At 62.7% G+C, this 25,114-nt stretch overlaps 1 protein-coding gene across 3 annotated transcripts in view; it reads right to left on the bottom strand.

The window, feature by feature from the left end:
* HPCAL1 (hippocalcin like 1) overlaps positions 1 to 25,114 on the bottom strand; it is a 66,672-nt gene that overhangs the window by 3,766 nt on the left and 37,792 nt on the right. Inside the window, exons 2-3 of one of the 3 annotated variants that reach the window (XM_059660552.1) lie at positions 12,362 to 12,446; positions 1,380 to 1,775 (exon numbers count right to left, since the gene is read on the bottom strand). In XM_059660552.1, coding sequence (XP_059516535.1) covers positions 1,380 to 1,757 — 378 coding nt within the window. In that variant the 5' untranslated portion in view covers positions 1,758 to 1,775; positions 12,362 to 12,446. Of the gene's footprint in view, positions 1 to 1,379; positions 1,776 to 5,020; positions 5,175 to 12,361; positions 12,447 to 25,114 lie in introns of those variants that run through there. The other 2 variants (XM_059660554.1, XM_059660553.1) reach the window with 2 other exon arrangements.

Here is a 25,114-nt window from a genome sequence, read left to right on the forward strand (position 1 = left end):
CCACCTGCCCATCTCAGCATCTCCCCGGCTCCTCCCACCTGCCCATCTCAGCATCTCCCCGGCCCCTCCCACCTGCCCATCTCAGCATCTCCCCGGCCCCTCCCACCTGCCCATCTCAGCATCTCCCCGGCCCCTCCCACCTGCCCATCTCAGCATCTCCCCGGCCCCTCCCACCTGCCCATCTCAGCATCTCCCCGGCTCCTCCCACCTGCCCATCTCAGCATCTCCCCGGCCCCTCCCACCTGCCCATCTCAGCATCTCCCCGGCCCCTCCCACCTGCCCATCTCAGCATCTCCCCGGCCCCTCCCACCTGCCCATCTCAGCATCTCCCCAGCTCCTCCCACCTGCCCATCTCAGCATCTCCCCGGCCCCTCCCACCTGCCCATCTCAGCATCTCCCGGCCCCTCCCACCTGCCCATCTCAGCATCTCCCGGCCCCTCCCACCTGCCCACCTCAGCATCTCCCGGCCCCTCCCACCTGCACGATCTCCAGCATCTCCCGGCCCCTCCCACCTGCCCATCTCAGCATCTCCCCGGCCCCTCCCACCTGCCCATCTCAGCATCTCCCGGCCCCTCCCACCTGCACGATCTCCAGCATCCCCCGGCCCCTCCCACCTGCACGATCTCCAGCATCTCCCCCGGCCCCTCCCACCTGCACGATCTCCAGCATCCCCCGGCCCCTCCCACCTGCCCATCTCAGCATCCCCCGGCCCCTCCCACCTGCACGATCTCCAGCATCCCCCGGCCCCTCCCACCTGCCCATCTCAGCACCTCCCCCGGCCCCTCCCACCTGCCCATCTCAGCATCTCCCCCGGCCCCTCCCACCTGCACGATCTCCAGCATCCCCCGGCCCCTCCCACCTGCCCATCTCAGCATCTCCCCGGCTCCTCCCACCTGCCCATCTCAGCATCTCCCCGGCCCCTCCCACCTGCCCATCTCCAGCATCTCCCCCGGCCCCTCCCACCTGCCCGTCTCAGCATCTCCCCGGCTCCTCCCACCTGCCCATCTCAGCATCTCCCCGGCCCCTCCCACCTGCCCATCTCCAGCATCTCCCCCGGCCCCTCCCACCTGCCCATCTCAGCATCTCCCCGGCTCCTCCCACCTGCCCATCTCAGCATCTCCCCGGCCCCTCCCACCTGCCCATCTCCAGCATCTCCCCCGGCCCCTCCCACCTGCACGATCTCCAGCATCCCCCGGCCCCTCCCACCTGCCCATCTCAGCATCTCCCCCGGCCCCTCCCACCTGCCCATCTCAGCATCTCCCCGGCCCCTCCCACCTGCCCATCTCAGCATCTCCCCCGGCCCCTCCCACCTGCCCATCTCAGCATCTCCCCCGGCCCCTCCCACCTGCCCGTCTCAGCATCTCCCCGGCCCCTCCCACCTGCACGATCTCCAGCATCTCGCTGCGGCTGATGTAGCCGTTGCCGTCCAGGTCGTACATGCTGAAAGCCCACTTGAGCTTCTGCTCCAGCTTGCCCCGGGAGGTGACGCTCAGCGCGATGATGAACTCCCGGAAGTCGATGGTGCCGTCGCCGTTGGTGTCGAAGGTGCGGAAGACGTGCTCGGCGAACTTGGAGGCGTCGCCGTAGGGGAAGAAGTTGGCGTAGATCTTCTTGAACTCCTCCACGGTCAGGTGGCCGGTGGGGCAGTCCTTGAGGAAGCCCTTGTACCACTCCTGCAGCTCGTGGTCCGTGAACTCCGTGTTCTCCCGCAGGTCCTGCAGCACCTCGGGCCGCAGCTTGCTGTTCTGCTTGCCCATGGCGGCGGGCGGCTACACCTGCGGGACAGGGCTCTGCTGGGGACACGGGCAGGGCCTGGCTCCCCACCCCTACAGCCACCCAGCGGGCAGGGACTGTCCCCTGTGGGCCCTGCACCCAGGGCTGGAGGGGCCCCCAAGGGCCACCACTGTGCCCGGCCGCCCTGGCCCCTCCAGGCCCCCTGGGGGGAGGGGGCCTAGTCTACGAGGCACTGTTCCTTCTCTTCCTGGCACATGCCATGCCGGACCACACTGCCCGGGCCAGGAGGCCTGGTGGGCGGGGACTGCGTTCTGGAGATGGAGGGGGCATGGAGTGGACCCTCCACTTCCGGGCCTGGCTCTGGGCCACTCTCCCAGGGAGGACTGGGGCCCGTGGGGCACAGGCCCGAGTCTTCCTCACGCGGCTCAACCAGGCTTCCTCACCTGACCACCAGGCTTCCTCACCTGACCACGCCCCTTTCTCCGTCTCCTGAGAAGGCTCCTAATTACCCCGTTTGGGGTGCTCGGGGGGAGCCATGCTCTGCTCACAGCAAGCACCCATTCTTCCCTGATCCCCCCTGAGCTGACGGAAGGGAGCCGCCTGAGCCCGGGATGACTGTGTGGAGCACGTGGCCCTGGAGCCTGGAAATGCCCCGGACTGTGTTAAACAAGGAGATTTGGGCCGTTTGTGCCAGCAGTTAAGCAGCCCCTCAACGGGCAGTCGGGTGACTGCACCCCCATCTCCAAGGGGGGGCCTGTGGGGACTCTGAGGAAGTGGGTGCAGAGCCAGCATGGGAGTTACAGGGAGGCCTGCTGCCCGACCCGCCAGCCTCAGCCCACATCACTGGAGGACCTTTCTCTGGAGAAACTGACCCACCCGTGCACCCCCTCCCACGACAAGACCTTTAACTACATTTGGGGTCCTCCACAAAGCTGGCCACCCTATCAGCTGCTGCTGTTTTTGTTATAAAAAATGATAAGGTCTAGTCACAGAGCATGAATGTAATCCAATGTGGATCATCTTTGGGCATCTCAAATAAACTCTGAACAAATCCTATATAATAAAAGGCTAATATGCAAATCGACCGAACGGCAGAAGGACCAGTCGCTATGGTGCGCACTGACCACCAGGGGGCAGGCACTCAACACAGGAGCTGCCCCCTGGTGGTCAGTGCGCTCCCACAGGAGGAGTGCTGCTCAGCCACAAGCTGGGCTGACAGCTGGAGAGCACAGTGGCCCGCAGGGAGTGGGCCTAAGCCATCAGTTGGACATCCCCTGAGGGCTCCCAGACTGTGAGACACACACCTGCCCCCGCCCCCAAGTGCATGAATGTCGTGCACCGGGCCTCTAGTATTTATTAAGAACATATTTCAAAACCACCACTATCCTGGGGTTTGGGGGTGGGGGTGGGGAAGGGGGAACACAGGCATCGGGCATAAGTCCTATTTCAAAGCATTCATCAGGCCCGAGCGCACAGCAAGTCACACACTGGTCCATTCGGGCAGCAAATGAACTAACAGCAACTTACTAACCGCAGCCACCATTCGCCAAGCGCTCAGGCTGTGCCAGGCGGGCGAGGGCAGACCCTTTCCAAACAGTGACACTGACGCCCAGGGGCACCAGGCAACCTGCTGAGGGCCCACAGCCCATGCCGCTGGGATGTGAACACTGGTGCGTCTGAGCTCCACCATGGACCCTGGACCCTGGGAGGTGGGCAGGGCAGGCCTGGCACGTCCGGCCATAACAGAGAACAGCTGGGAGACAATGAGTGATGCTCAGGAAACGAAAAAGATAATTTTATTTTGGAGAAAAACTATCAAGAAATTATGGATGACGCGGAGACACTGCAGCTCTGACCGAGGGCGCCCACCTCCGCCTGTATGATGTCTGACCAGGCCCATTTAAAGCCATTTTTAAATTCGGTAACTTTAATTCTAGTAGGAAGTTCAAGGCCGCTGGTGCTCTCAGAGGCTGAGCACTGACCTATGAACCAGGAGGTCACGGTTCGATGCCCAGTCAGGGCACACGCCCGGGTTGCGGGCTCGATCCCCAGTAGGAGACGTGCAGGAAGCAGCCGATCAATGATCTCTCTCCCTCTCCCTTCCTCTCTGAAATCAATAAAAAATATATATTTTTAAAAAACAACAACTGGATGATGACTTTAAAAGGCCTCTGGAGGTTCGACCCCCCCCCCCCAGGCCACCTCTAGGGGGCAGGGTACGCCGCAGATTCCAGGCGCTGGGGAGGCAGTGCCGTCTCATCTTAGAGGCAAGGCGCTGAGGCCATTCTGGGCATGCGCTGTGCGCAGCAGGTGGGCTGTGAAGTGTGAGGGTCCCTGCGCGGAGGGAAGGCACCAGGGCGCCCCAGCCGGTGTCCACCTTGCTCCCTTGCCATCCACCCTGCTCCCAGGACAGGTCCGCTCACCAGCCTTCCCGCTGTGACGTGAACGGAGCGGGAAGTGGAGCCCCTGGGCGCCCGGCCCAGCCCACGCACCCCGGCATCGCTGGGCCGGCCACGGTGCTGGCCAAAGCTCGGCTGGCACAGGTCCTAAGAACCACACTTCCCGCCTCTCCTGAGGCTCTCGGCGAAGCAGGCGGCCTCGCGGGGACAGTGGGACCTGCATGCGCGGTGACCCGTTGCCAATGAAGTCAGGGAACCAGCTGTATCGATAGGCTGGCTGGCGGGGCAGACAGCAGACAAAAAGCAAGCTTTTCTGCAAAGCCAGCGCCATCACCCCGTTAGCCAACAGAAATGGCCCCCTGGGCAAAAGCTCCCGGGGAAGAGGAGGCTGCCGGCACTGCGCCCCTCGTTCCTCCAGGTGAGCAGGGGAGGCGCCTGCCCGCAGCCCGGCTTCCAGCGCAGCTGCCCAGAGGAAGGGCCGCGCCCAGGGCGGGGGCAGCGAGCTGGGGAGGTCAGGCTGCAGGGAGGCGGGGCGGACACCAGAGGGCGCAGCGGGGACAGGCTTCCCAGGGCCTGAGCTGGAGGCCCCACCTCCCTGCTGCCTGACCCCGCCCCGGCCACGCCCCCCGGCCTAGTGGCTGCCTCAGTTTCTCCATCTATAAGCCAGATCTGTCCAGGACAGTAACTACCACTCCCATGCGGCCCATCTGGATCCGTACATGTGCCCTGAGGGTAAAATACACACTACATGCGGACGGCTTTAGGAGGAAGACTCAATGCACAACATCTCACGGATAATTTTTCCATCCTGATTACATGTGAAATGAAACATGGTGTCCTGTGAGGTACAGCGGGCTCCATTACTCGGTTGGTAACATTCATCTCACCTGTTTCCTTTTACGTGTTTAAATGTGTCTACGGGGAAAGTCAACCTCACACGTGCAGGTGGCACTGTACTTCTCGTGGCTGCTCGGCCCTGGGCGACCCCTGGGACACACTGTGTATGGATCTGGGGCCACCAAACGGACCTTCTAGTTCTCAGGTCATCAGCATCCGGCTGGCGGCGTGCAGCCCTGACCCAGCTGGGAGTGTCCTTGTTTACTTCTCTCCCTAGTGCCCTTGAGGGAAAGATAATGGTGTTTGCATTTCCCAATGGTGCGAGTCCCACCAGTTTCTATTTTCAGCAGCTTCAAGAACTCTGCCAGGGGCCAGCTGCAGTGGGGACCCAGGTCCGATCCTGGCGATCCTGGCTGTGGCTCGGGGCATGGGGTGTGAGGCGTGGGGCGTGAGGCAGAGGGGCAGGGGCTGTGGGGCAGGGGCTGCAGGAAGGGTCGTCCCTGCCCCCTCCTCGAGGGTGAACTGGCAAAGCCGGATGACGGGGAAGGAAGAGGTCAGAGGCTCTGGAGCCCACGGTGCAGGGTGTGCCTAGATCCAGATCCCCCTGCTGACCGGGAGCCATTCCCGAGGGCTTCCTGAAACCCTGTTACATCATCAGTCTCACTGGCGGGATGGGCTCCAGGCCAGTGACTGGGGTTTTGAGAAATCCAACGGAAAACCCTCCTGACTTCTGTGCACATCCCCAGCAGCTTAAAGTCCCCATGACTCCCCAAAGTTTAGAAAATAAATAAAAGGGGGGAGGGAGGAGGGGGGAGAGAGAGGGAGGAGGGGAGAAGGGGGAGGGCAGGGAAGGGAGGGGGAGGAGGATGGAGGGAGGGGGAGGGCAGGGAAGGGAGGGGGAGAAGGATGGAGGAAGGGGGAGGGCAGGGAAGGGAGGAGGAGGAGGAGGGCGAAGGGGGAGGGCAGGGGAGGGAGGGGGAGGAGGATGGAGGGAGGGGGAGGGAAGGATGCAGGTCAAGCAAGGCACAGAATCCCTCCCCACTTAGCCATCCTCCCTTTCCACTCACCGGAGGCTGAAGTGCCCTAACTGAGGCTGGGAAAGGAAGAGGTGGGGAAAGGAAAGAAAAACCCCTAAAAGAACTCTTTCCTTGCAGGCAGGGCTAATGCCCAGGAAGAGGACCTGTGGGCCACCCTCCCACACCTCTGCCTCGGAGACACCAGTCCCTGCACGGGGCTCCTTGCCTCAGTGCCCCGCAAACTCCTACTCACCCACCAAAGCCCGACTCAAATGCCACCTCCTCCGGGAGGCACTTCCCAACTCCCTGCCACGGCTCTTTACTTTGCATCCCAGCGGCATTTCCTTAGCCTATTTCCAGGAAGGCCTCGGCTACTGTGATTCATTTACTGTTTCCCTGTGAGCTCCTGGAGGAAAGAGAATACTGCCTCATCCGTGCCAGCAGGAGAACCTGCTAAGCCTGTTCTAGCCCCCGGGCCTCACATGGCCGCTCCCTGCACCCCGGTTTCCTCCCCTGAGGACCTGCAAGGCCGCTGCCTCAGCTTCAGGCCTTCCTGGGGACGCAGCCCCTGAGGACAGCATCGGCCCTCGGACCTCGTGCCCAGCCCTCGGCCCTTGGCCCTCGGCCCTCGTCAGAGCGGCTCTCCTCTCCGCCTGGCACCATGTACATGGATCTGTTGGCCGCCTGCCTCCTTGTGTTCGCTGTGTCCCCGCAGCGCCCGGAGCAGAGCCTGGCGCATCAGTGCTCGGCAAACACACGTGAAAGAACGGCTTTTTTTCCATTGATTTCAGAGAGGAAGGGAGAGGGAGAGAGAGAGAAAACTATCATCAATGATGAGAGAGACTCACTGATCGGCTGCCTCCTGCACGCCCCCCACCGGGGATCGGATCGAACCTGCAACCCGGGCCTGTGCCCTGACCAGGAATCGAACTGTGGCTTCCTGGTTCATAGGTCGATGCTCAACCCCTGAGCCCCGCCGGCCGGGCTAATGGAGCATTTGAAAGAAATGTAAGCAGTCCCGGCAGGCTGGTCCCTGCACCTAAGGCAGGGGCTACTCAACATCTCCGGCCCCTGCCCAGCCCCTCCATGGATGTCCCCCCGCGTGGGCAGCCCTGGCTCAGGGTGCGTGTCACAAGTGGGGATGTCGGATGCCAGCCCCGCCACGTTGGAGTCCCACGGGCTTGGCACGACTCGGGGGCCAGCCACTGTGGGCCAGAGCCCGGCGGATGGCAGAGTCTGGGTCCCAGCCGCCCTCCTGCCGGATGGGAGCCGCAGCCCTGCCCCGGACCAAGTCCTCCCAGCGGGAGGGGGATGGGCTACAGTGCCCAACGCCCCTGGAGCGGACTCAGTGGGTGCAGTGGTTGGGGGCGCCCGGCAGGGCCCTGGAGTCAGGCAGTTCCCAGCCTCGGTGCTCCATCCAGACCAAGCCCCTCTGCTCCCCTCCACACGGGACCAGACGCAGCTCCAGGACTGGGTGGTGGCCCTGCACAGAGGGGCTCACCCCGGGCAGCAGGCGCCCAGCTAGAGGCCCAGCCCAGGGCTCCTCCCAGCCCCTCCCCCGCCCCAGCCTTTCCGTCTTTTGTCTCTCTCTCTCTCTCTCTCTCTCTCTCTCTCTCTCTCTCTCTCTCTCCCTCTCAATTGATTTCAGAAAGGAAAGGAGAGGGAGAGTAAGATAGAAGCATCAATGATGAGAGAGAATCATTGATTGGCTGCCTCCTGCACGCCCCACACTGGGGACTGAGCCTGCAACCCGGGCCTGTGCACTTGACTGGAATCGAACCTGGGACTCTTCGGTCTGCAGGCTGACACTCTATCCACTGAGCCACACCAGCTAGGGCTCGGCTGTCTCTTAACGTCTCTGGGCCTCAGTTTCCTTGACGGTAAACTGAGAATAAAGGTCCCTACCTGTGATTTTACAGCGTAGCCGTGAGGAGAGAAAATGGAGGCTGTGAAAGGACTCGGACAAACTTATAGCAGAGGCTGAGCCCAGCGTTTATGATCAAATAGCCGGGGCTGCTTACCGGGCTCAATCCTCAATCGCAGCGTCAGACAGAGGCCGGGACACATGCGGGCGGGAGAGGGAGGGCAGTGACACTCCTGCTCCCCCAGAGGAAATGCGGGAAAGGATGGGCGGAACCCGGCGGCCTCGGCCAGCTCAGCTCCCGGGCTGCAGCCGAGGCTCCGGGGGCTGCCTGGTTGTGGGCCCCGGGACACCCTGACCGCCAGCCCCCAGGGTGGCCTCTCAGGGGAGGGCCTTCCCACCACATCCCAGGTGCAGCGACCAGGACTCGGGGAATTTCCTCTTAGAGAAAACAGCATGAGCCACGTTTACCACTCACTCATCCATTAACTCCAGAGCCACTTCGCACACTCACTCATCCATTAACTCCAGAGCCACTTCACACACTCACTCATTTGTTCACTCCACAGCCACTTCACACACTCACTCATTCATTCCACAGCCACTTCACACACTCACTCATTCATTCCACAGCCACTTCACACACTCACTCATTCATCCCACAGCCACTTCACACACTCACTCATCCATTCCACAGCCACTTCACACACTCATTCATCCCACAGCCACTTCACACACTCACTCATTCACTCCACAGACACTTCACACACTCACTCATTCACTCCCCAGCCACTTCACACACTCACTCATCCATTAACTCCAGAGCCACTTCACACACTCACTCATTCACTCCACAGCCACTTCACACACTCACTCATTCATTCCACAGCCACCTCACACACTCACTCATTCATCCCACAGCCACTTCACACACTCACTCATTCATCCCACAGCCACTTCGCACACTCACTCATTCATCCCACAGCCACTTTGCACACTCACTCATTCATCCCACAGCCACTTCACACACTCACTCATTCACTCCACAGCCACTTCACACACTCACTCATTCATCCCACAGCCACTTCACACACTCACTCATTCACTCCATAACCACTTTACACACTCACTCATTCATTCCCCAGACACTTCACACACTCACTCATTCATCCCACAGCCACTTCGCACACTCACTCAGTCATCTCACTGCGACTTCACCCACTCACTCATTCATTCCACAGCCTCGTTTACCACTCACTCATTCATCCCACAGCCACTTCACACACTCACTCATTCACTCCACAGCCACTTTGCACACTCGCCGAGCTCGCACAGGGATTTTATGCACGAGGACCGTGAGGTGTAAAAGGGACCGCTGTGGGCCTGACGTGAAGAAGGTGTGGCGCAGTCAGAGCATCAGGGACAACGTTCGCGTGGACAAGGCCACGCCCCGGGGAGCTGCCGTGCGCCAGGAGGTGTGAGGTGGAGAAGCACGTGGCTGGGCAGGGCTGGCTAAGGGCGCCGTGGCTGGAGAGGGGCCAGGGCCAGCCTCCAACTTATCCTGGGAGGCAGGGAGCTCAGGACAGCGTCTTGGCCTCAATGATTCTCAGGCCGGAGTTTCTGGGGGACCACTCCCAGCTGACGCCAGTCCCGGCCACACAGCTCTGGGCCTGTCACCTCCCAGGCATCCCCCTGAGCAGCGACAGGACTAGCAGTATGACAGCAAAGACCAGGACCAGCCCACAGGGTAGATGAACAAACGCATTAGGGAGGGCAGGGAGCGGAAACATGCCATCAGCCCAGGAACTCGGTCTAACCCCTTGATGGTCAGTTCCAGTTTGTCAGGTCTTAGTCCACAAACACCTGGAAAAGTGCCTGTGAGTCCAGCCAGTGCGGCTCCGTGGCTGAGTGCTGACCTATGAACCAGGGGTCACAGTTTGATTCCCAGTCAGGACACATGTCCAGGTTGTGGGCTCCATCCCCAGTGTGGAGCCTGCAGGCGGCAGCCGATCAGTGAGTCTCATCATTGATGTTTCTCTCTCTCTCTTCCTTCCTCTCTCTGAAATCAATAAGGACTTTTTTTTTAAAGTGCCTGTGAATTCGTTATTAGGGAAAGGCGGAGGGCTGAAGGACAGCGCGTGGGGCAGGGGGAGGAGTGGCGTCTGGGGAGCAGGTAAGAACTGGCTGCTACTAGGACCTCGGCCATTTCCCCTTCAGCACAGAGTCCGTCCTGTGCTCTCGGCCGTCACTTTCCTCGTCTGTGCAAGATGACTTTGGACAACGAGGCCCGAGGCGTCCTCGAGCCCCTCACATGGTCTTAGGGTCTCTGTATGAACCCCCAGGGCGGCTTCCACACGGCTGGGAAGTTCACCCACTCAGCTGGGATCGATCCCTCCCCCCCAGGACCTCAGTTGGCAGATCACCCGCTTAGCGCGTCTCCCAGTGGACCATGAAAAGCAGAGCGCGGCCAAGTTCCTGCTTCAGCGATGATTAAAGCTTCAGTTCATGGGCCGAAATGAACCACTGAGGTCTGGCCACATTCTAAGATATCCTGGATAGAAACAGTCTGTAAGAAACGTCTCTATAATAATAAATGGGTAATATGCTAATTAGACCGGATGTCATTCCAGACGTCATTCCGGACATCCTTCCTGACGAAGCCGGGGTTGGAGGAAAGCCCAGGTTCTGGTGCCTGCCGGTGGCCGGAGGGAAGTCTGGGTCCCAGGTGCCAGAGGGAAGCCGGGGCCAGCAGCAGGGGAAGGAAGGCCTACTCTTGCACCAATTTCGTGCATCGGGCCTCTCGTTATAAATGTTAGACTTAAGAGGTATTTTAAAGACACGCATGGCCCCCTGGGTTCTGTGTCCACTAACAACGGGCTCCATCTGCCGGGCAAGGCCCACTCTGCGAGGGGCTGCCCCTGGCCGGCCGCGCCCCTGGCGGGAGGCTGCCCCAAACGCCTGTCTGGTATCGCTTATGGCTCAGCACACGAAACCAAACGCATTTCCTTTTGTGTTTTTAATCCTGGAAGAAAACTTCCAGTGAATCATCTCATGTTCAATGTCTGGGGAAGAAATAAACACAGCACGTCATTCCCAATAAGAAAGGCATCGGCCAGGCTGAAAGGTCAGGCGCGCGAAGGGCCACAGGCCGGCCGCCGCCTCAGCGGCCGCAGTCCTCAGCGGTCGTTAAAGGGGCGCTTCTACCAGGAGTGCAGACGGCTCATAAAAGCTGCCTTTGCCACTTCTAGGAACCACAGCACCAGGAGCCCTAGGCTCTGCAGGGCCCGGGGCCACTGCACAAGCTCACACACAGGAAGTGCACGTCAGCACATCAACAAGCACCTACTGAGTGCACCCTCAGTGCTGAGCGCCGGGGACGCACAGAATGAGAGGCCTCACAGCGCTTGCGGTCTCTTGGGAAGGCCAGGCCTGGATTTCCTCTTCTCTGCGCCCAGGTGGCTCCTGCTGGCGCTGGCACCATGCTGGGGGGGGGGGGGCAGGGCGGAGGGGAGTATTGGTTCCAGAACAAACCGACGGACTCTGGCGTTCAGCCTGGGGCCCAGGTCCCCCACTCACCCTTCACCCCAAGGACCTGGCGCTGAGTTCCATGAACCCAGGGCCCGGCTAGGAATAATCCCACACCAAGGAGCCGGCACCTGCCACTCGGGAAGGACAAAGGAAAGACATGGGAAGGACATGGGAACTGATAACAGGAAGGAAGTCGGGAGGAGGAGGAGGAGGAGGAGGGCCCGGCTGCTGTGGGGGCTCCTTGCAGACAAACCCCAGCCCCAGCGCCTCCAGGCCCCGCAGCGTCACAGGGGACTGGGGCCTGCGGAGCCCCGTCTTGGGAGCCGGCCTTCCTGGCCAGGCCCAGGTCTCCGAGCTCCATCGAGACTCCCTGGCCCAGAGGGTCTCCGCCTGCACAGCGTTTCCTGGGGGACCCCCGCGGTCCCAGCACAGCCCACAGAGTGAACATGGACTGGAGCGTGTTCCCAGTCACAACTTCTGAGCTACACGTCTGCACGGTGTCTGACAAGTCCAAGAACATTCAAGAGTCCACAGGACAGAACATGTGGGGTCTGGGCGCTCTCAGAAGCCTGGGCCCACACCTGGGACCGTGCTGGCGGCCTTGGGAAGTGAGAAGGGTCGGTGTGGGCCGGACCCGAGGGGCCCTGACCCAGGTGCCAGCAAGCAGCTCGACTGCGAGGACATCGCTTCATCGCTCATTCATTCATTCATTCATTCACTCATTCATGTGCAGCCTCCCTCTGTCCCCGCCCCTGGGCACTGAGCAAAGACCCGCTGGCAGTGACAGATGAGAATGCCAAGCCAAGTCACGTGTGCCCAGTGTGTGCACACATGCGCGCCCCGGCCGTCGGCCCACAATGCCCGTCACGCAGGAGCCTGTGGCTGAGGGTTGCCTGGACGCCCACAGGAAGTGATACTGCAAAGTCAGCCTGAGTCATCCCAAAAGCACCCGCCCGCCGGCCCGCAGGCCTCCCAGCGTGACTTACCCAAGGCCGAGCGGAGGTGGAGACAGAGCAGGGATCAGAGCCTCGGGGCTGGTTCCCGTCCTCGCCGGGGCCACTAGACCATGCCCTGGAAGGGAGGACCAACAGGTCACTCGGGTGTGGACCCGGCCCAGAGCCCACGCCGCTCCCTCCCCATGCTTCCGTGGCCAGTGGGGGGACCACGGCTTTCACAAGTCCCACGCGAAGCGCAGAAAACCTGGCTCCTGGCCCGTCCAGCCGTTCAGGGCAGGGGCCATGGCCCGTGCACCTCCTGCCCCAGGAGGGAGGGACGCCACCCCAGTACCGACGGGAGAAGTCCCCCGTGAGGCAGGGCCACCCTGGGGTGGGGCTGGAGCCAGAGCTGGGCGTGGCCTGTGGCCTCTGTCGGCTACCCAGGTTCAAGAGCTGCGGCAACACTGAGCGCTGCGGCCAGTCACTCAGGCGCCTGCGGCCACACCTAACTGCCAGACCTGGGCACAGGGCGGGTCGCAGGACATCCACCCCAGCTGTGGCCCCACAAGCCACGAATGACCAGAGGCATCATGACCAACATGCTCAGTGACCGGCTCAGGGACGGACGCCTTCTACCCCAGGCCACCTGCCTCCCAGACGCACATCCCTCTGGCCAGATGTGCTTCTGCCGTGGGGCCCGTGTGGCCACGCCCTCTGGTGTCTGGCTCAGTTTCCCAGACAGAGCAGGGGGCGCCCTGAACCCCGCGGAGGAAGCCGGCGCAGGACACCAGGAGGCCAGGCCTCCTCACGGGAGGGAGGAGGGGCCGCCATGCCCCAGGCCCTGCAGGCCCTGGCTCCCAGGCTGCGTGGGAAGGGCCATTAACTCGAATTGCAAATTTCCCCTGGCTCTGCCGCTAAGCCACAGGGGCTCCGCCACCAGCTCCCGGTGACAGATAAAGATTACAGTCATTGCATCAAGTACAGGAGTCGTTATGCAGAAATAACTGTGCTGAGTTATAGCTGGCGGCTCCTCATTTCCGTCCAGCGATGGTCACACAAGCGGTCCAGGAGAGCAGCTGGGAGGAGGCCCCGTGATTCAAGCAGACCTGCTGGCCCCCTGGGAGCTCTCTGGGACGGCCTCTTCCTCCCAGCACCTGGGGGGGGAGATGTAAGACACAAAGCCCTGGGAGGGCCACACCCCCAAAGTCACCCCACAGGGGCCCTGCCCTGGACCCCCTTGGAGGCCCACTTCACACACCATCCCCCCCCCTTCCTTCACCCCCACCCCCGCCCCAGGCCTTTGCCCAGGTCAGGCCTAAGGCACCTTCCTCTCTCAGGTTTTGGGTCTCTGGACTTCCTTCCCAGCACAGAGCAGGGCCCTGGGAGCGCAGGGTGGGAGCAGAGGGGGCTGTGTGGCCGACCGCCCGGGTTCAAGTCCTGGCGCAATTATTTCCTAGCCGTGTGACCAGCTCATTATTCCACGTCCTAGCACACAAGATGGAGATGTTAATCCGGCCTACTTCACCGAGTTCTTGTGAAGATTAAATGAGCTCATGCACAAAGAACGGCTTGGCACATCGAACTCTAAATGTCAGCGATGACTGAACACAGACAGGCCTCCAGGGCGGCTGTGGGGGTCTGAGCCCACCCGAGAGACACAGCCGCCGGCGCTGGCGCGAGAAGCAACAGGCAACCCAAATAAAGAAACACAGCTGATGCCTGGCCGGCTGGCTCAGGGGTTGGGCGTCGACCTAGGAACCAGAAGGTCACGGTTCCATTCCTGGTCAGGGCACATGCCCGGTTGCAGGCTCGATCCCCAGCAGAGCACGTGCAGGAGGCAGCCGAACCATGATTCTCTCTCATCATTGATGTTTCTCTCTCTCTCCCCCTCTCCCTTCCTCTCTGAAATCAATAAAATATCTATTTAAAAATATGTATTTTTAAAAAACAACAACTTAAGACTGTAAAAACTCTTAGAAGAAAACAGGGACAAATCTTCATGGCCTTGGATTTGGCAGTGGAGTCTTAGGTATGACACCAAAAGCCCAAACAACCAAAAAAAGACAAATTGGACTTCATTCAGATTTAAAACTTGTGCTTCAAAGAATACAGTCAAGCATACGAAAACACAAATACAAAATGGGTGAAAAATGTATCTAATAAGGGGCTTGTATCTAGAATATACTGTATAAAGTACTCTGTGTGTGTGTGTGTGTGTGTGTGTGTGTGTGTATTTAGTTGATTTCAGAGAGGAAAGGAGAGGGAGGAGAGATAGAAGCATCAATGATGAGAGAGAATCATTGATTGGCTGCCTCCTGCATGCCCCCTACTGGGGATTCAGCCCGCAACCCAGGCATGTGCCCTTGACCAGAATCAAACCCGGGACCCTTCAGTCTACAGGCCGACGCTCTATCCACTGAGCCAAACCAGCTAGGGCAAAAACTCTTATGACTCGATAGAAAGACAACCCAATTAAAAAATAGTCAAAGGACTCACATAGATATTTTTCTAAAGAAGAGACACGATGGAGCCAATAAACACGTGAAATGATGCCCAACACCACTAGCTATTAGAGATGCAAACCAAAACCACATCGAGCCCCCGCTTGGCACCCACCAGGATTTCTGGAGCCAAAATGCCAGGCCCATACACGTGCTGGCGAGGAGGCGGGAAACCAGGGCCTCCACGCACGGCTGTGGGGACGTCCACGCCGCAGCCGCTGAGGAACAGCCCGGAGCTCCCTCCATCATCACACCCGCAGTCGTCACACAGCCCAGGAACTCCGCTCCGAGGTGCACACCCAGGAGAAACGAAACCGCACGTCCACGCAAAGCCTGCACGCAACGCTCACAGCAGCGTCGTTCACAGGCACCAAAGGGTGACACCGTGTCCGCAGCTGATGAATTTAAGCAAAATGCGGTCTCTGCACACAATGGACTATTGTCACTCAGCCGTACGCAGGAATGAAGTGCTGGCCCAAGCTACAGCGCAGACGCGCCGAGGAAATGTGCAGAGAAGAAGCCAAACCCAACAGGACAGAAAACGGGCCCGGCCGGGGTGGCTCAGTGGTTGAGTGTCGACCTACGAACCGGGTGGTCTGAAGTCAATAAAAAATATAATTTTTTTAAAAAGGACAAAAACTGTATGATTCCATTACACAAAACATCCAGAATAGGAACGCTACAGGGACAGGCAGATTCCTGGTTTCTTGGGGCTGGGAGAATGGGGGTGGGGGAGGGGAGGCGACAGCTCCAGGGAATGGCTTTCCTTGGGGGTGATGGACGTCACCCAGACCTGACGAGCGGTGGGGCACACGTGTGTGAATGGACTGACCGCCGCTGCATCGCTGACTGTGCGTGGACTGTACGGTGTGTGAATTCCATCTCAATAAAGTTGCTTTTAAGAAGGAATCCACGCCAATGCTCTTGGACGTCTCTATCCCAGAGGCCAGAAGGGCAAAGAGCGGGGTCACCGCTGCAGGGCCGGCAGACCGCAGGGTTTCCCAGGGCTGCCGCCAGGGGCCATCCGGGCATCAGCTCTCATCGCCCCAGGCGACCGAGAACCCGGCAGCCTCCAGTCCAGGGGCAGGGCCGAGAGCCTGACCGGTGCGGGGCCTGGCCCAGGTGTGTGCCCGATGTCAGCGTGGGCTCTCGGGGTCTCTCTGTGTCTCAGGGGTGAGGGGCCGTCCCTCGGTGTCACTCCCGGTCGGGTCCCGAAGGAGCTTCCGTGGACCTGCAGCTCGGCCCTGGACCCGCCCAGGCGGCCGCCCCAGCACTGCAGTCGCCACCTAAGCGGGGTTCGCGGGCCGTTTCTGGGGTCAGGCCTCCTCCTGTGGTGCCGGCCGGGGGACCTGTGCCCACTGCCCTCGCTGCCAGCCCTGGAGGCACCGGGAAAGCATCCTCTTCCACGACTGGGCGCCTCCTGGTGTCAGGCACCGGCTTCCCCCCCGCACCGACTGGCGACAGGAACCCCCACCCCTCCGGCCGCTCACACCAGGCGCACGCGGACCGATCGCTCTCTATTTCCTGCAGCTCAACTGACGCAGGATGCCGGCGCCCGAGGGGAGGATGGAGCGGTCGGAGCCAGAGGCGCACAGTTGGTTGGGGGTCAGGGCGTCTCGGAGGGGCTGCGGCCCAGGATGGCCAATCCCACCGCGGTCCCCATGGAGACGGCAGCCGGCAGGACGCTTCCATGTGGACATCTGCACCAGGACCGCTCTTCGCAGCGGCCTTTTCTCCCACTGCCCAGTTCCAGGACCCAGCAAGGGGGCTGCGTGTCCTGCGTGTCGCTGGGCGTGGGGTCCACAGAGCACTGCGTGGACGCCAAGAAGGGCAGGTGAGAGCGCCCGCCTGCAGCGTCACGAAGGGGGCCTGCTGGACCATGGCCAGCCTCGGGTCCCCCGGGCACTGGGCACCAGCCTCCACACTCCCGACGCCCTGCAGGGCACAGGCCTCTGTCGCTCCCACCTCCACTCCCAGGACCAGCGTATTTGAGCTCCTGTCGCCAAAGGAACCCACCACCTCCCTCCGCTCTGCTAACTGCTGGGCCTGCTTGCTAAAGATGACCGCCCCCATGACCCAGAATTCAACTCCGTGGTCTGCGCCCAACAGAAATGGACCCACGTCCGCCAAAGCCGTGTGCAAGGATGCTCGTGGCCGCCCGGCTGGGGACAGCCCCTCGGGAACTGTCCCGAGGCCCGCAGACGGATAAACAGGCCGCAGCGTCCGTCCAGGGGGCGGCCTCCACACACGAGGAGGCAGCCAGGAGAGCGGACGCTGGCGAGGAGAGCGAGGCGGCGGCCACCCGGTGGGGGCGGGACTAGGAAGGGTCGTGGGGCCTCTGGGGCTGGTTAGCAGGTTGCTCGTTTGTGAGAATTAAACACGCTGAACACGTATAGCGTGTGCACGTCAATGCACTCAAGCTCAACTTCAATGAGACGTTAAGGACAGTGAGGCAGCCCCCTCGTCCCTGCCCACCCGGCCGCCGGCCGAGGATGGTGGGGTGGAGCCCATGTTCCCTGAAGCACAGCCCGTGGGAGGAGCGGGGAGCAGAGTGAAACCCGGACCCCGCGGAACCTGCCTGGGAACGGGCGTCGGGGGCCGGGGGTGAAGGTGGGCGTCGGGGGCCGGGGGTGAAGGTGGGCGTCGGGGGCCGGGGGTGAAGGTGGGCGTCGGGAGCTGGGAAGGGGGTGAAGGTGGGCGTCGGGGGCCGGGGGTGAAGGTGGGCGTCGGGGGCCGGGGGTGAAGGTGGGCGTCGGGGGCCGGGGGTGACGGTGGGCGTCGGGGGCCGGGGGTGACGGTGGGCGTCCGGGGCCTGGGGTGACGGTGGGGTCGGGGGCCGGGGTGAAGGTGGGCGTCGGGGGCCGGCGGGGGGAGAGGGGGACAGTGAAGGCTCTCCTGCCTGAACCACTTTCTCAGGAGCCCACCGCGCGGAGCCCAGCTGCCCGTCTGGGATGAAGGGATGTCTCTGAAAACAGATAAATTATTCATTCCCCACAAGTGAGCAGCAGCCGCTTCCCGCACCGGTTGCCGCACCACAAACACCCAAAGGCTTGGTGAATCCTACCAGCCACAGGCTCGGGGGGCAGACACCGGGGTCCGCCGTCGCCCCCCATGGACAGCGCTGGCCGTGACCTGCCCCACTGCCCCGTCCTGCATCGCGGGAAACCAGCACCGCGTCCGATGGGAAGTCACAGCCGCCCGCCCGGCAGCGGCGGGGAGACGGGGGGAGCACCCCGTGTACCCCGAGAGGCTCGGCCCCCAGGAGCCGCCAGCACTCGCAGCCTCCCTAGCGCTCCCTCCTGGGTCGCATCCCCTTCCAGGTCAGGGACGCAAGCCTGGCGCCGGGACACTGCGTGTCTGGGAGGTGCCTGGAGCTGAGGTCACTGGGAGGAAGGGCTCAGCCTGGGGTCACCCCGATCAATGCCAGCTCAGCTGGCTCCACAGCGGGCAGCCCCGTCAGCGTCGGGGCCTCTCCAGTGGGTTTGTTTGTTAATAGATTTCTTATTGATCTCAGAGAGGAAGGGAGAGGGAGAGGGAGAAACATCAACGAGGAGAGGGAATCATGGATGGCTGCCTCCTGCACGCCCCACACTGGGGATGGAGCCTACAACCCGGGCCTGTGCCCTGACCAGGAATCTAACCGTGACCTCCTGGTTCCTAGGTCCACGCTCAACCCCTGAGCCACGCCGGCCAGGCATACTCTGTGCCCGCCTCCCTGCTCTCCCAGAGGGCAGCTGGTGCAGAGCCACCCTCCCCTGCACTCAGCACGGCCGCTGGGTGGGCAGCTCCCAGAGGCAGGACAGGGTCCCTATGCCAGCACCCTGCGCCCCATAAACTGACAGCCCTGCAGGAAGCGCAAACCGCCAGGCGGGGGCCGAGAGTCACCATGACACGCGGGGCCAACGCGGCCAGGAGCAGACCGGAGGGCGCAGCTTTTTAATTGTATTTCTTTTGCCCTGTACCTTGCCAGCTCTCTGGTAGGATGTTGCGTAACTCTCCTAATTAAAATGCGTGCTTTGGCAGCCGTGTCCCCGGGGCTCTGGCACGCTGCCCCACTGACCGGAGGACAGGCCGGGGCTCAGGGGAAGACCCAGGTCACCCTGAAGGAAGGAGGGGGGACCTGAGGGCAGGGGCAGGCCAGCCAACCAGCCGGTCCCCCAAGCCCCTGGGACAGCCAGTCAGGAGGCGGGGGCTCCATGGCCTGTCCGCCTGGGTTTCCCAGAGGCCCAGGGGGCACACAGACCTCGAGGAGAAAAGCATAGAAAGTCCACTCGGCAGGAGCCCAGGCGAGGGGGGTGGAGGGGGCTAGGGGTCCCCAAGGGCCCTGGTCTGAAGGTTCGACCAGATAAGCTCCTTGGGGACACAACAGAGAGGGGGGCGCAGTGCCAGGCTGGGCCTGCACGGAGTGAGGGCACCGCAAACCCGTGGGGCGCTGCCGGTCGGGCCCGCAGGCTGAGGACCAGGCGGGAAGAAAGCCCGCTTCTCAAAGCTGGGGGGGCGGGCTGAGCGAGCAGGGGCCTCAGGTCCTGGGTGTCCAGCTCTAACCCCAGCAGGGCCCCAGCCTGGAGCCCGGGACACGGGCGGGAAGACGGAGGAACCCCCGTACCCCAGGATAAAGGCACCTTTTGTCCTTGGCTTAGAAGTCGGAATCGGAAAAGCCCCCGACGCCGGCTCCACTCGGCACCCATCTCCGGCTCCAGGATCAGAGCCGTGCTTGTCACGTCAGGTCACTTCACATTTTAATTTTTCTATCAACAAGCCCGATGAGGACGAGGACAGCTGAAGGCCTCGCCGCCTCGTGCCTTATTCATGCAGCAGCAGCCTGGGGAGCGGGGGAGCTGCCGGAGGCCGCCCGGTCGGCCCCTCCATCCCGGCCTCAGTTTCCCCGACTCTCACTCCAGGCGGGGACCTTCCCCACCTGCCCAGGGTCCCCTCGGCGCTCAGGCCTGGCAGCGGCTGTGGCTCTGAGCCGCGACGTCGCACCGTCCAACACCTGCTGCCCTGGAGGTCAGGGCCGCCAGAGGGAGAGGGCGACACTCCCTTTCCGGGCCCTGAGCACTGACCTGCCCACTGCGGGGGGCACTGAAGGGACGGGGTGCGAGAGGCCCCCCACATCTCGGGGTGACAGCCAGGGCCCGGCCGTGGGGACTGCCTGGCAGGGCGAGGCCGGGTGTCCCCCGCTGCCCCGCGGCCTCACGAGATGAGCAGGGCGGCCTCAGAGGGTCCGAGGCCTCGGAAAGGAAGAGGCGGAGGGAGAGGCTGGCCTGGAGATGAGGGAAGAGGACACGGCCTCTGCATGGCCCCCCTCCCCGCGGACCCCTCTCCACAGACAGGATGCTGGGCAGGGCTGCGGGCAGGGGGGGTGAGGGGGGTGCCAGCACTGGGCTTCTGGCCGGGATCACCGGCGCCTGCACCCACCCGGGAGCTCGCGGGCCTCAGAGCCCAGGAGGCGCCCGCGTTCACGGGACACAGAGCCGCCGAGGGAGCAGTGCCGGGTTTGCTAAGAGGAGCTCTTTGCCGGGGAGTGGTACCCGGTCAGGCCTGGGCGGGGGTGGCCCAGCTCCGCCTGCGGCCCAGCTCCAGGGGCCGGTGGGTAGTCAGACGCTCTCCCTTCCAACCCTGCAGCCACCAGACAGACTCAACCCTGCAGACACGCCACCCTCTGGCCCGCCTCCCCGTCCCATGCCCACCTCGGCCACCCCGGCCTGCGTCCCTGCTCTGCCAACCGCTCCACGGCCTCTCACGGGCACCAGTGCACCTGGGGTCCCCACAGGCCTGGGGGCAGCCCCATAATAGGTCCAGTTCAGTGACAGCCTCAGATGGGCTCCACCTGACAGGCGAGGAGCCTGAGGCCACAGTGGGAACTGGAGCCCGTCCTCCCACGACGGGACTGCGTGCCCCGTGAGAGCCCTCAGACCCCAGGACCGGGCACCACTCGACAGAGGAACGTACCCCGGGGTCTTCACCATCAAAGGCTCCTGCTGCTCTATTGGGGGTCCTGAGTCACACGCCCTGGCAGGCTCCTGTGTCCCTCGACAGCCTAGTGCTGGTGGTCACCTCCCTGTCCGGAGCCTGACCTCAGAGTCCAGGCATCACAGGCCAGCTGTCTGAGGGCCACCCTCCCCTGCTCCCGGGAGCCTCCTCCTGCCAGCGCCCACCAACTACCCCTCCGAGACAGCCCAGCGCTGCCCGCGGGACCACAGATGGGACCAATGCACAAAACAGGCCAGAACTGAGCTAGGCCACACTCCTCACCAGGCCCCAGGCCCCCTCCCCAGTTTCATACATGCATTGTGGGCTCACGTGTGCACACCAATGCTGCCCGCCCTCCACCACACCCGCCCTCCCCTGCTCTAGAACTGCAGGACCCAGGCTGGGAGGACCGGCTGGGAGGACCACCTGGAGGCCTGGGGTGGGAGCAGTCACTGCCCAGGGGAGGAGCTCCAGGAGGGAGAGCAGGACAACGGCCCCTCGTTCACTGGGCTGCCTCCCCGGCCCAGGCCTGTGGGTCCCACTTGGGCAGAATGCAGGACACAGCCCGAGGCCGGCCGCCCGGACAGGGCCCACGGCTGCTTGCAGATAAGCGGAGGCACACGCGGAGATACGGGCTATATATAGCAGGGCGCCCGGCCTCCCACAATGTCAAGCACGTTTCACGCAGTGAAAAGGTTTCAAGGACACACTGGGGTGGCCGAATGAGGCCACAGCCGCTTCCTTTTCCAAAACCCTGAGCTGAACGCCGGCAAGTGTAACGCGTCCTGGCCGGGCTGGATTCGGGCTTCTCTGGCTCCCGTTCGGCTTTTCCCAGGCCTCCAAACGCCGCCCGTTCATCGCTGTCTGACTGAATGGGGAACCGGTGACAGGGCCCCACAGCTGGCTGGCTCCACCGCCACCTCCTCCAGGGAGGCCTCCGGCCGCTCCCAGGCTCCCACGACGCCAGCTGGCACCCCAGCCCTGGCAGAGCCTCCGCGAGAGCCCCTCCCTCTGCCCTGGAGCCTAGGGGTGGGGGGGTCCCCCAGTTGTTGAACTCGCTCCTGGCACCAGGAGGGGGCTTATAAGGCTGGCCAGGCGGAACTGAACGATGAGGCAAGAGGGAGGCCACGGGCACTTGTACCTCCTTAAATCGGCCACAAACAAAGGCGGGTTTTATCAGCGCACTACCGGCCTCGTGTGTAGATCAGGTTCCCATTCCTTCGAGTCTTAGACAGAAGCGTGGCTGCCCTCACACAGTCCCGGCCCGGCGCCGGGTGGGAGACAAAACCGAAGACCCCGTGCAGGCCTAGACCCGCTGCAGCTTCACCCCCACATGCGATCACCCCCACCCCCAGCAGAGTCTAGCTGACCTCCTCCTCCAGCTGACCTCGCGGGGGTGGGTGAGGGCAGGGGGCTGAGCACCCTCTTTCTGCATGAAATCCCCTCCCTGAGGGTCCATAGGCGAGAGCTCACCTCCTGGGTGCGGGTGGCAGGCACCGGGGCTTACACCTGCCTCATCTCGGTGCTGGGGGAGCACAGCTCCCGCTTCCCGCAGCAGCAGACAGCGCCCCCCCCCCCCCAGGGCCGCTCCAGGCAGAAGCACCGATGCGCAGGGCAAGCAGCCCCCCTCACCCGGCCCCCCTCGGCCTCAGGGACTGGGGAGCAGGAAGGCAGGGCCCTCAGGGCTGAGAGGCATCCCGAGGCCGTGATTCTCCGGAAACTGTGTGGCCCCCAAACCCAGAGACAAGGTGCCCTGGGGAGAGGAAAGAGCAGCTGGCACGGAGGAAATAACCCGACGGGAAGGCTGGGCACGGAGTCGGCATGGAGTTCTGTGGCTGCCCCTTCCTGGCCCCAGGAGCCCAGGGGAAGAGCCCCCTGCAGCAGGCAGCCAGGACCGCAGTGCGCCCTCGAGTAAGAGGCTGGCGGGCGGGCAGCCTCCGTCCTGTCCTCGGGCTTCGCCGTCCAGGGAAGAGCCGCTGGCGCCAGCTCGGGACCTGCTCTGGGGAGAATCCAGTCCTTAGACTTTGCTCGGCCGCCTCTCCCCACGCGGGACAGATGCTGGCTAAGAAATGAGGCCAGTTGTGGCAATGGCTTCCAGCAGATATAATCGAATTACCTATTTCTGAATTCTGCGAGCACTGAACGCTGTAATGCGATTCCTGAAATGTCATTTGGAGCCGCGGGTGCAGGCGGCGAGACGCTCAGTAAACACATCATCATTCAAACCCGTCACACCCGCTGACCCTGAGCCCTGTGCCCGGCGTGGGGCTGAGGCCGGCCACTCAGGTGAGGACGCCACGGCCGGGCAGGGCCAAGGACAAGATCCAGGGAGGCAGCGAGGAGTAACACTGACCGGACCCGGGAGGTGTGAGGCTGGGGAAGGGCGAGGGCCGCCGATCTCGAGGGAGGAGCGCTCACCGCGCCTGGGGGGTCAGAGGCTCCCAGGGAGCCCACAGGCGTCTCCAACGCGCCACTGACCGCTTGGCTAAATGCCAGGCGTGCGCTGAGCCCTGGACACGGAGGGGAGAGCTCTAGTCTAGTGCATGCGCACCTGTGGGCACATGCACAAACACACATGTGCACACGATGTACCCTGACATAAACGCATGTGTGCACACAGACACACATGCACACACATACATAAACACAAGAACATACATGTATACACATGCAGAGACACACAAATGTGTGTGTCCATACACACGAGGGCATCAGTGTACACACATGCACATGTGCACCCACACACATGCATGTACACATGTGCACAACAGAGTCCCAGCTGCGCAGGAAGGAAGGGGGAGGGGGCGGGGGCCTAGGACAGCCGGGCCCCAGCGCCCAGCCTCGCCGCCTGCTCCAGCGGCGGAAAGGGGATCCCGCAGGTGCAGATAAGCGCCGGCGGGCATGTCCCTGGCCAGGCTGCCACGGGCACAGCGTTACAAGAGAACATGGCGAGGCCTTGCCTCCTCCATCCCCACGGCTCACCTTTCCTTCCTGCAGGAGCGCGGGCTCGCTCGGTGAGGAGACGGAAGGCACCGTAGCACCCCCCTCCCGCCCTCCCCCCCACTGGGAGCTGGTGCTGCACTCCCAGCGTCCCCCCGCGGAAGTGAACCCCGAGGACCCCGGTCGGCCCCTCTGGGGCGCAGGGCCCGGGCACTCCAAGCCCTGCCTGTTGTCACACTCCCCGCCCCCAGGTGCTGGCCCCACCTGATGGCCCCAGCGCCCGCCCAGCCCCCTGCCACGGCTCCTCCCCTGCCTGGTCCTCCCAATCCGTGGCGGCCACCTCCCTCCCAGGCTACCCGGCATGGGTGCCAGCCTGCGCTTCTCCCCGGGCGGCACCCAGCCAGTGCTCAACCCAGCCAGTGGCAGCAGAGGCCCTGACCTGCCACCGACCAGCGGGGTGCCCCGGAGCACATGCCTTCGCCTCTCTGAGCCTCAGCTTCCTCGTTACAAGAGAGGACGCCCCGTTCCTGGGGTTCTTGTGAGAATCAATGAGCTCATGTAGAGGGCAGCATGCGGCCAGAGCCGTAAAGAGGGAAGGCTGCTACCAAAAGGGAAGTCGCCGTAAGAGAAACGCCAGCCTTCGGGGTGACGGCGTAGAGGGTACAACACGAGGGGGCTTGGCATGACGTTAGCATGACGGACAGAGCTGAGGAGACTGTTGGCGATGGCCGGTGACTCGACCCATCACCTCAGCCCCCCGGGCATGACGGGGCTCACACCACCGCCGAGAGGCCAGATCCTTTGCTGGGCGTTCTCCCTGCCAATCACTCGAAGGCAATTAGGGAGACATTCCCACCTGAGAGATGCAACCGTGCTCCGGGGGTCCCCCCGCCCCGACCGAGGGTTGTGGGAACCGCGTGCCCACCCACAGCTGCCCACTCGCTCCCCTGCACCCCGGCCGGCTCATGGAGAGACCAGCTGAAATGAAAAGTGCATCTAAGACAGTTGCCCGGCCGGCGTGGCTCAGCGGCTGAGCGTCGACCTATGAACCAGGGGGTCACGGTTTAATGCCTGGTCAGGGCACAGGCCCAGGTTGCGGGCTCAATCCCCGGTGGGGGGCGTGCAGGAGGCGGCCGATCAGTGATTCTCTCTCATCATTGATGTTCTTTCTCCCTCTCCCTTCCTCTCTCAAATCAATAAAAATATATTTTTAAAAAGGCAAGGCTGGAAAGGAAGGAAGAAAAGAAGGGAGGAAAGGAAGGAGGGAGGGAGGGGGGAAGGAGGGAGAAGACCCCCCCAGAACCTTCTGGGATGTGCACGGGGCTGGGCCCTCACGTCAGGACCGCGGCCACTGTTCTGTCACAGGGATTTGTGCTCCAAAGGAGAGTCT

The sequence above is a fragment of the Myotis daubentonii genome, chromosome 12, assembly GCF_963259705.1.
Source record: "Myotis daubentonii chromosome 12, mMyoDau2.1, whole genome shotgun sequence".
Classification (NCBI taxonomy): domain Eukaryota; kingdom Metazoa; phylum Chordata; class Mammalia; order Chiroptera; family Vespertilionidae; genus Myotis; species Myotis daubentonii.